At 42.1% G+C, this 11,718-nt stretch overlaps 1 protein-coding gene across 1 annotated transcript in view; it reads left to right on the top strand.

Moving 5' to 3' along the window:
• LOC108748318 (mushroom body large-type Kenyon cell-specific protein 1) overlaps nucleotides 1–8,922 on the top strand; it is a 96,261-nt gene extending 87,339 nt beyond the window's left edge. The window contains exons 8-11 of the mRNA XM_018486377.1: nucleotides 453–690; nucleotides 1,885–2,752; nucleotides 2,999–4,298; nucleotides 7,424–8,922. Of these exons, the coding sequence (XP_018341879.1) occupies nucleotides 453–690; nucleotides 1,885–2,752; nucleotides 2,999–4,292 (2,400 nt within the window). The 3' untranslated portion in view covers nucleotides 4,293–4,298; nucleotides 7,424–8,922. The remainder of the gene's footprint in view (nucleotides 1–452; nucleotides 691–1,884; nucleotides 2,753–2,998; nucleotides 4,299–7,423) is intronic.
• Nucleotides 8,923–11,718: the final 2,796 nt, after the last annotated feature.

The following is an 11,718-nucleotide window of genomic DNA, read 5'->3' as shown; positions in this document are numbered from 1 at the left end:
AAAAAGTTAAAGTTAGCGCATGTGATTTCTTTTACATAAAATCCGTCTGTGCAACGTACCTCAAAGCTTTAAAGCGCCTTTTCCAGCATTACGTTCTTCTCCATTTTGATATTTTTTAAAAATATGCAATGCGGTCACTTTATGGAAAACACTTTGTATATATTTACATGGACAATTAATCTACACACGATACAAATACATGTACACTTCAGACACACACCTCTCGATGAAGCACTCTCGAACAAGAAGTTGCTCATACTTATGAGCAGTAATGGTTTACTTAATGACTATCGATAATAAGAAGAGCAATGCTTCTACTCACGTCTTCGGAGACGGGGTGGAAGCTTCTACTTTTATTTTCCTCGAGAGGACAACTTGACTGTAATTTGCAATTTAGATGCTCTTTGTACTTGAAAATATGTAGAAAACTAGAAGAGATTTTTTGAAAACAGGTGGACGACAAAGAATTATCCGGTGCAGAAGAGGAAAAGGAAGTTGAAAAGGCCCTGTTGAAGCCTCTGCTGTCGTTGGAGGATCTCGTGAGGTTTTCTACACTCGAAGGGACTGGTGGTGATTCCCTCAGAAACTTGTTGCAACGAGGACATGAGACAGGAGCCGAATGGCCGGGATTGGAACACGCGAACATCGGTCCCTATATTCAGAAGATGTTGGCTGCCGCTGCACCATTAGGTAAAATTAATCATCTAAGTTCCCTAAATTACAAAATGATATCGTAAATAGCTTAAAAGCTATTTCATCAGTTAAAGAGTTAATTTATTTATATTTATTTTTATTTTTTTCAAAGAATTATAATTTTGTCTATCAAAGTTCCGATTACAATTAAATTTTTAATAAAATTTTATGTTTTTAAAATTTCAAGTAATTAATTTTTTTATATTTATTAATGTAGTAATATAAAATTAACTTGCTGTAAAATAATTTAATATATTGATATTCGACATTTGGGTCATTTCCAAGCATTAGTTTATTTTGTCCATTGACTGACTAACCAATGTACGTCAAGAGAGGAAAGCCGAAAAGTGTATTACGCCACAATAGGACTTCTGAAATCGATAGAAGCCAGGCCCTAGTTAATCAGTTTGCCGATATTTTCTCTGCCTTTGAAGACTGCAATTTAATTTGAATAGCTTGCATCTGTATTTGAAATTATGACGAACACTGAAGAAAAAACAAAAAATAAATGCAAAATAATAACGATTTTTATTGAAGTCATCATTAAATCTGTATTAAAATATTTTCATATTATTTGAAATTTCTACACATAGAATTCTAATGGATAGCCTTTCTCACATAAAATATTAATAACAGTTTCAATTTATACAATTTTCTCTCTCTCAGATACTTAAAGAAACAACTGATTTACTTATGTTAACATTTTTGGATGTAAATCTTTCTTTATAAATCTTTCTTATACTACCATCTCGATAGAATTAACCATTGAGGGATCGGTAATAGGTAGATGTATATAGAAAAAAATGCTAAGATTTTAAAAGAGGATTTTATTCTTGTGATTAAATTTATACTAAGTCCCATCTATTTTACCTTTAACAAAGTAATGTATAAACAGACCTGTGGCATATTCATGAGGTCGCTATTATCCTCTATCATCATCCGTAAAAAAGACATTACGGTTGGTTGGTACTGATTTACCTTTATTTATTATATTACCAGTATGACATATTACTAGCTACTTTAGAAACAGACAATTTTTCTAATTAAATTGCTTCGATATGTCTACATTTTTATTGTTCATTATTTGACCCTTGACTACTTATTATCGATTAGCTTTACGAGCATGCATAATTTGCCAATACCGACAGACATTTATGAATCTCTACTACACATATTGTAATAATGACGTAGGCATGGACACGCGAGACTATCGCATACCCGAAGTAATGAGGAAGCTGATGAGTGAGGACAAGAGGCTGAACAAGAACGTGAACGGTGATCAGTCACAGCCGCATCACCATCAGCACCATCTTCTCGCACATCAGCAGTCGCAGCAGCAGCAGCGAGGGCCCATGACGAACGATGACTTCAATCCCAACATCGAGGAAGAAGCCAGCGACAGCGCTCAGGGCAGAGCGATATTGAAAATTCCGTCCTACAAGCCCGCCAGCACGCCGGGCTGTTCCAGCAAGAACGGCGAGCCGACTTCCGCCGCATTCGCCCAGAGCTTCGCGGCTGCCGCCTCGAGTCCGGGCCTTCTGGAACGAGCTAGTCCAGCGTTTTCCAGTACCAGCAGCCCCACGAATTCGCTGGTAGGCAAAGCGGTGGCCGTCAATTTCCGCGACGTTATCGCCAAAAGCATTAGCGTCAAGTTCCAAGAGGGTCAAACGCCCAGCGCGGCTGGCATACCGGGCTGCCAACCAGCCGGTGTGGTTCCATCGCAGCAGGCGATGATAACAGATCCGAGTCCGTTCAAGAGGGGTCGGTACACACCTCCACAGCCGCCACAACAACAGCAACAGCAGTCGCCGGCGCAGCAATCGCAATCCAAGCAGCAGTCGCAAGAGGCGAACAAATCAAAACCGGGTACTGGCGGCAAGGGCACCAGACCTAAACGCGGAAAATACAGAAACTACGACAGGGATAGCCTTGTCGAAGCGGTACGCGCAGTTCAGCGCGGCGAGATGAGCGTGCATCGTGCTGGCAGCTTTTATGGAGTTCCGCACTCCACCCTTGAGTACAAAGTCAAGGAGCGGCATCTCATGAGGCCGCGCAAGAGGCAAGTTTCGATTAGTTGTTTTGATAAAAGAATTAAATTTCTTAAATTTCTTTTTTTTGTTTGTTTTTTTTATCCGGAAAGGTACAAGCAATCGGTATTGCTTGTGGACGATACAATGTCTACGTGACAAATCTCAGGACGTCTTGGAATTATATTTTTTACACCGTATGTCGCAAATTATTATAAAGAATATGTTATTGTGTTAAGAGCTATAAATTTTAATCCGAGCTTTCTTTTCTTCTGCAGGGACCAGAAGCAGCCGGACGACAAGGCGAAAGAGACTGCGACGACGGCAGCGGCGGCAGCGGCGGCCGCGGCGATGCGGCCGGGCACTGCTGGCGTCGACAAGAAGCCGCAGCTGAAGCCGCAGAAACCGTTCACACCGCCCGGCGGTATACCCGGTCCGAATGGACTGAAAATGCCTCCGTTCATGGAGGGCATGCCCCACCTGCCATTCGGACCTTTCAACTTCTGGAACCCGTCGCCCTTCATGCCCTCCCCCTTTATGGGTGGCGCGCCGAACGTGCCGATCCTTCCGGAACAATATTTCGCATCGCAGAGAATGCGTGGGCTGCAGGAGCAACAACGAAACGCCACGATGGTACAGCAGCAGCAGCATCAGCAACGAGACCGAGATGGAGTTGGCGTTTCCGGAACGGCAGACGCGGCCGGAACTTCGAACTCTCGAAGCGCTTCGATGGCGAAGGCGCCGCGCGACATGGTGGAGAGCATTTACGATGGGCCCGGGGCGAACGGCAGTTTCCTGGACAATCTGATCAGGTCGAGCCTTGAGACAGGCATTCCAAGGGACCAGCGGGCGATAGCGGAGGCGAGAAATCAGCAACAGCAGTCGTCATCGCAACACCCGGAGACGATGAGTAGCAAGACACTGATCGATCAGCTCTGCAGAAACTCGAGGAGGACCCCGCTGCCGCGGATGGCGCAGGACAGTAGCGAGGACGAAAGTTATCGAGGACCAACGGGCAGGATGGTGCCAGAGAGACCGGAGCGCGTGCCCACGGTTGACCTTAGCCCTTCACCGTCGGAGAGAGGTCGCACGGAAGACGGCAGCGATCGGCTGACGTCACCACCGACACCTCTGTCGATTTCTCGAGCGGGCAGCAGGGACGAGGACAGCACCCGTGACTCGAGAATCGATCGCAGCAGCAGAGAGCGCGAGGTTCACAACGGCGGCCAGGAGGATCGCGACCGGAAGCAGCCTCTGAGTCTGCAACAGCAGCAGCAGCAGCAGCAGCAGCAACCACAGCTGAATCACTACCCGGACTTACACAACCTCTACGCCGCGTCAACTGACAAAAAAAGTGCCTGTGATAGTAAGCTTATAGTAGATCATTCGAGCCAGAAGACTCAGCCGCAGCAACAACAAAAGGAATACGCTGCCGTGAGCGGGCTGGTCGTGCAACTGCAGAGGGGCTACAACACCGCGAGCAGCAGATCCGGCGAGCCGACTAACAGCCAGCAGCCGGCGGCGGCGGAGCAGCGCGGCACCGCGCTCAGCATGGAGGACTCCGTAGAGTAGACGAAAGTCAGTATCAGTTATCAGTAAAGTATACAGTTATGAGTACAGTAAACAAATGAAAAGGCCCATATACAGTAAGCCCACATTCCCGCCCAGATCTCTCACACGCACCGAACCCGTGCGCCTTCTCGTTGTTGCGCGCCACGAACGGGGCTTCCCTTCGCGCTCGCATAATTTTCCCAATCCGACCCGTGACGTGTCATGGGGCAAGAGGGACGGATTCAGGAGATAAACCAAATCTCCTAGCGCCGAATGATCGATTCGAGCACAGGGACGAAGGGAATCCTCAAATACCGTCGCCGACGCCGATTGTACTCTCGATTGTATCCTCCCTCCCACACACCCCTCACCTGCTCCCCCCCTCCCCCTCCCCACGACCTTTCTATTTCGATCGGAAGAAACCTCGAACGTTGCGAGGCAAGTCCAGTGCAAGAAGGGGAGAACAAAAAGTGGCGATGCATAAATGCTGAGCACAACCTATACCCACATAAAACCCACTGCGATTCCGCCAGTTAGCGCATACCCGCCGTATGAACCCGCGTCCGGCTGGCCCACCGCCCCTGGCCAACCTGGTATTAGGCGCGCGTGTAGGAAAAACCCTTTCGATTTACGGCGAAAATACATTTCGCACCGGAGTATACCGAGAACGTAATGGATAAAAGACACACGCGACATGTTCATCGTGCCGACTGTTCACACGCGACACGCTTTAGTAGACGCAAGGACCCATTCTGATCGCGTTTCTACGAGCCCGAGACATTCCACAAGACAGTCTCACACACAAATATCTTTCTCACACGCGCACACACACACACGCACACACATACACACATACACGTAATATAACAACATATACGCGAGTATACAAAAATGGGGAACATAACGAGATATTTAGGCGTTGCGCGCGCGCACGTGTCGTTACAGCGGCGTTGCCCGAAATCTTACCTTCGCGTCAAGCATCGCCGAATCGCATCGCGGATCACGGTATTTTGCGCCGATGCGAAACCCATTTCTACGATAGACGCGGTGACCCGGATACACACGAATTCGTTGAGTTCCGCGACCGTCGTGGACTTGACGGTCGAAGGTAACGCTTGGCTCGCAACGCCGTGTGACGCACACGTGGACACGTGCAACGCGAAAATGTTAGCCGTTCGATGATTATTATTACGATTATTAATTACTGCAACCACTATCAATCGGTTGACGACGACGAAAGGTCAAACGATGGAACAAAAATGCCGACGCGACAGCATATTTTTTTCCTCTGTGAGTGTAAAATTACCTAATGCAAAAAGAAAAAAAAACTTATTATCTACTATTTAAACACTACTTAACTAAGAAAGCGCGACATAATTATATAAGGAATAATATATTATATATACATATATTTTTTGGTCATTACGAACGTGTGCGAAGCGAGAACGAGCCAAGGCTTTTGTTGGCGCGCGCAGTTGACGCGTTTTTCTTTTTCACGAGGCGACAATATTTCTATATTCTCGGTTATTTCGAGGCCAGCGTTTGACGTGAACGCGTCCCACGTTTCGGGCGTGAACGCGGCAAAATGGGAGGAATGCAAAAAAACGTACCGAGATGCGATCTTCGTTGTTGAGAATTGCCTACAAAGTTGCGAGTAATGTTCTTGATCAATATAATGGCACATTCAAGACAAATGCTTACGTTTGTTCGTCTATGGAATTCTTTTTTTTTACGGAGGATCTATATGTATAACGAACAGTGTAAAAGATTTTAATTTTTCTAATGTTTTATAGTTATAATATTTTTTAAATGAGCACGAAGTACTTCGAGCTTTTTGACACAAGAAAAAAATTTATTATAAGAATTTATATATATTAGAAATAGCATTTTAAAATAATATCAAGTTAGAGATCTTTTGGTTGTTGTATATGCAGTTTTAATTCCCTGTTTTACATAGAGAGAGATTTTAAGAAGAAAATAATTCCACGAGTTCTTTTTTTGTGAGCAATTATGACTACGAAGATCGCGGTCTTTCGGCGTCGCGTTATGGAATTAGATCGCGGTCCGAATTCAGATAGAAAGATACAAACTCAAAATCAGAACACGGGATAGAGGAAAGGATACTGTTGCAGCGCGCGCGCGCGCCGGCTCTCGATTCGATTTCTCCGATACCGGAAGCGCAGACGTTTTTCTTAAAGCGCGAGACGCCCACTTTTTGATACGAATACAAATTTTCTACTGCGTAGAGGAGAAGAAGAGAAAAAAAAAAGAGATAAAAAGAAGTTGCGGTCGCAGCAGCGCGAGCGGAGGCAGTGTTGTATCGTTTCTTCGCAAAGGAAAAGACTTACTAAATCTAGGAATGTTTTAATCTCTGTTTTCGTTTCTCACATATCGCGGTTTCCGCGAGCGATATATATGCATTAGGAACCAGCAGACTCATCGTGACGCGTCGGAACGGATTTTGGGCAGACACTTCGAGCGCGCCTCGATTGTCCGCCGTCGGTTTGAAGTAACGACGAATATCGAACGAATGACGAACATCGACGTTTCAAGCGACCACACGTCTCTCTCTCTCATTCGGTTTTTCTGTGGATTCACACGGTCATGCACGTCCAGTTATGCTCGCGATTGTGATACAGAAACCATACTCGAGAGTTAAGATAAATTTTATATAGGGTAAAAAGAAATTTTTTTTAATTCGATATAAACTTTTTTGAATTTTGACGGAAGTCTGAATTTTTACCAATTGATAATTATCGTAAGGAAGAAATAATTTTAAATGCAAACGTCAATACGTGATTTTTAGTCAAAATTTTGTTTGATAATTTAATTAAGATGACAATTTAATTAGAATAAACGTATTTGTAATCTAGACTTAAAAAAAAATATTTTTAATTTCAGCTACGTGTATATTAAAGACAATTCCATTGAAATTTGTGGATAACTTTACTTAGAATTATAATATATATTTTCTGAAGAAATATCCTTATAAAAAGATATTGAAGTTGTATAATTGAAAATTGAAATTATCTTATATTTCCTAAATAATTTAACGACGTGCGCGACTGGCTTCGCATCACTTTCGGGTAAAATTGGATTTTATAGAGAGTTGATCCGCGATTAGTATTAAAATAGTGACTTTGTCATTTCAGTTAATATAGCAGGCAGACCGTTGGACCAAGACGAAATTGACAGAGACGAAAGTCAGAGTAGGAAGGATCGGAGGCCAGACGAACGCGAGAAAACGGCGACAAAATGAAAAATAAAATGGTACTGTAGTGCGGGCCAGGATTTCCTATTTTTCTCGCATAGTCGAGCGTAGTTGCGGGAAAATGATGCGAATAAATACAGAAAAGAGGAGGATAGAGCAGCAGAAACGAAAAAGGATGATCCACACGCACTCATCTCATGACTCTCTTTAAAAGTAACGACTGAAAGACTCTAGGCTGTACATAAAGTATAAGGCATGTATGTTCGGTGTTTTAAAAATGCAAAAATTCCTTATTAATGCAAAAAAAATTATACCTACGAAAAAAGTAAACCATATAGGCAAGGCTACTCTCTCGGTGTTTTTTGGAACTAAACTTAAAATTTACCCTATTTAAAGCAAAAAACCGTGAATAATGTAACTTTAAAGAAAGCGCGCGTAAACGCGAAAACAAGTTATTGAGTGTAAACGTTAAGGTCTCCTTAGGGTTAAAAAAAAAAACAAGCTGAACAGCAACAAAGCGAAATGCAAGCTAATTATGATTGTGTGTAAACGTAAATTTAAACCTTCCTTCGCCCTGTGTCCGCTAAGTCACTTTTTAACTGTCCACCACCACACCAACGCCTGTGTCTCTCTTCCCTTTTATTCCTCACCTACTCCTCACTTCCTCGCAGACACACCTTTGATGAAGTATATAAATCACTCGGTGTGATCTGTCCTATTCGATGCCTCCAAGTCTTTTTCTAAACGTTCACCAGGCATTATTATGCGAAAAGGAGGGGAATATGTTTATACACTTGTTCCAATTACTAACTCACTTATCCCTTTATCACCCTCCCACAATCCAGAGCCCACCCAGAACCTATACCCGCAAATTCGCATCCACCGATACACCCAGAAATTCAAGCCCGATATCCTTTATCGAAAGATTTATCGTTAGATGTGAAAAAATGATATTTATCGTGCGGATGATAGTAAACGTGCGTACACTATGATTGTCGTTAATTCAATTACGGTTACGATGTTTCGTCGCGACGTTTAGTGCGGTCTATAATCGGCGGATCTCAAATCTCCACGATCCATCTGGTGCAACGCGGTACGTCTTTCGGTATTTCTTTTTTATCGCGAAAGAAAAGGTGATACACCAAGGGAAGTTAGAGAGCGCGCAGGCAAATGTGGGACAAACGAGACTATTCGCGTCCGACGTCCGTGTCGCCGAAAATAATTCGCAGTTGCTACGAATACCTATATCCTTTTCATCTCGTTGCTTGTAATTGGATCAAATTCGGGAAGCAGACCGACGATCAAATTATTGGTGATTTTCTCTCGCTATAGAATGTGTTATTCAATTGGTATCTGTAATTTTATACATATTCGTTAGCTAGACGAAAATTGGCCGGAGTAAAAGAGAGTAATGTTTACAATTAAGAACATTGCAATTAAGAAAGGTTAAAATTAGGCGACGAATGGAATCCTTTCATTAGAAGAGTCTTTATAAATCTAGTATAATTAATGTTTGATGAAATAAAATAATAATTTGTTGTTCGTGTGATTAAAATTCTTTGAAAATGATTAATTATATATTTCTTGAAGATATAAAATATGTTTGTTATATGCGTGTTATAAATTTAAAAAATAGAAAACTGTAACGTATTGGTGAAATGAATCATTAATCATGCAAGGCACACACGTATTGTACGTGTACGTTGCGACTAAGGAGGTGATTTTCGACGACGCGGACTGAAGAATAACACGCAAGAATAAGGCTCGCCCGCGTAGCTTAGGATGGGACGATTAGCTCGCGACAATTAGTACGATCGACGACGTAATTAACGATACGTCCGCGTAATGATCTCCCAGCGACACATCGACGTGTCTGCCATAACAGTTTAGACTACCTACAGACGCCCGCATATACATACGTCACTTTTTTCTCTCGCGGCAACGTCGAAGATTCTCATACTGGCGCGATACTTATAAAACACCCATACGATTTCGCGATAAAGCGCGATCGCCATCCGGACGAGCGCGATCGATGAGACGCGAGAGAAGGTCTCGTTCCTTCACGCAAGAAGGGAGGGATTATTGACGTCGAGGGAGATATTTGTCTATCTTTTTGGCGACCTTCTTCGAGTAAAATCTATAGAGGAACTACCGTTCTCTCTTTAGAAATTTGCTACGCGCGATCGTCGGGGAAAGGGATATGAGAGAACTCGAGGCTAGGCATGTACCGTTGTAGACGCGATTGTTGAAGCACTGTCGATCTTTTCGTTCTTTATTTTTTTTGGGGGGAGACGGCAGGACGAAGGCACGACGGAAGCTTCTCTCAAGTTCTCGAAATCGTATCGTTTGTCTCCGTTATTGAGAAATCGAGCTTAAGGTTTCTTTTATGCACGCGTTTCCATTCGCGTGCTGTGCAATGGCAATTCTCGTTCGATTCTGAAGACAATTACTAAGAAATTCGACGTTTTTTGTAACGTTATCTCTAAAATTGCATATTCGAAATTATTATTCGAAGAAAATGTAAAAATGTAGAAGAAATTAGACGCGAAAGGCGTCTAAAAGACATTCGAAAAATCAGGATGCCTTTTAAATGCCCCTTTGTTATGTTTATTTTTCTTTTTTAGATATTTGTTACCTTGGAAATTTTTTTGTTTGAAATACACGATAATTATGGTAATTATGGTACTACGATGCAATAAAACGCATGCATAAAAAACATCTTAATGTGTAAATTTGTTCTTCGCGATCGAAGAATTCAAAAGAATCCTTTAGTTCTTCGCTCCGTTCGCGCTTGTACATCCTGTCGTCTCTCCCTTCGTCGCGGGCGATACGCTAAACAATCCGGCGAGTGACGGATTGGTCGAATATACGGGGAGGAACAGAAATCTTTAAGAATTAAAAGATGATATATTATATTAAAATATCTGTGATGTAAAAAGTAACAAAATTTTGATGTATATTTTTCACAAATTATTGTAACCAGCTAGTATATATGTAATAAGATTACGGATATATATTATATATATATATATTATATATATAAAAAGAATAAAGACTATTGTAATTATGGTGTGCGCGAAGACAAAGTAAAAACGAGTAAGAAGGCAAACCGAGAACTAACGGGACAAAACGAGCAAGTAGGGGAAAGAGAGGGGGAGAAAGAGAGCGAGAGTAAAAAAAAAGAGTGAAAGAGAGCGAGATAGATAGATAGATAAATAGGAAGGAAGGAAGATTGAAGAAGCGTGATCGCGAAATTACGTTGATCCACACCGGTGGTCAGACGGGACCAAGATGGCGGGCATCGCTCGGAAAGTCGGGTCCAAAGATTCCCGTTTTTGCGTTTTCATTTGCACATCTTTTTACGTTCTCGCGCGTGTGCTCTTTCCGCTTTCATCGGGCCTCGATCGGCAGAACGAGAGGAAACGAAGGGATCACTCACGTTCTCTTTCTCCATTCGCTTCTTTGTGAGGGGAAGGAGAGAGAGAGAATTGAGACCCTCTCGGGCGCCCTTTCAGTTCGCGTGAAGGTAGAATGGGATTCGAACGCGATTCTGGATAATGGAAAACTGGAAGATTTGGTCCGATTGGCCCTGAAACGGCTCAATGTCAGCTACCTCACAATATTGTCACGTTTGGTATGGTTCCAGCGAGAGACGCTCGTGTGTCACGAATGTGAGCACAAAGAGACATTTGTGAGACTTGCTTCCTTAAATGAGTGATTAAATTTCATTCGGTTTCGCTATTTGCTATTTTGCTCTTTATTAATTATATATAATTCGCCAATAATTTAATAAAAAATAATTCAATAAAAAAAAAAGCTAATTTATTCAAGAATAGAATCTTTTTTTGAGGGCAATGAGTAGTTCACTTAGAAATTTAAATTTTAGTAGTAAAAATAATGCATATATATTTTAACGTAATATATATTATTTTAAATACGAGTGTAAATGTGTAAAAAATGTTGAAAAAAAAAATATTTTAGTTATTTTCAAATTACTTAGCATGTTAAAATGTATGATAATAATAATGAAATCATTGTACTATAATCAGTTACTTAAAGAGTACATCAAAATTGAAACATTTAATTTTAACAATTATCAGTATTTTTATATATATTTTCAAGTAATTTTTTTATATTATATGTTATTTTACCATCGGCGTCGTTAATAGAATGTCTCGTCTCCACACTCGACAGACACACGGACGCCAGCGAACGGGGTCGTGTGAAAATGGTCTA

This window comes from Trachymyrmex septentrionalis, unplaced genomic scaffold (assembly GCF_001594115.1).
Source record: "Trachymyrmex septentrionalis isolate Tsep2-gDNA-1 unplaced genomic scaffold, Tsep1.0 scaffold22, whole genome shotgun sequence".
Taxonomy (NCBI): domain Eukaryota; kingdom Metazoa; phylum Arthropoda; class Insecta; order Hymenoptera; family Formicidae; genus Trachymyrmex; species Trachymyrmex septentrionalis.
This window is presented reverse-complemented; position numbering and strand designations above follow the sequence as displayed.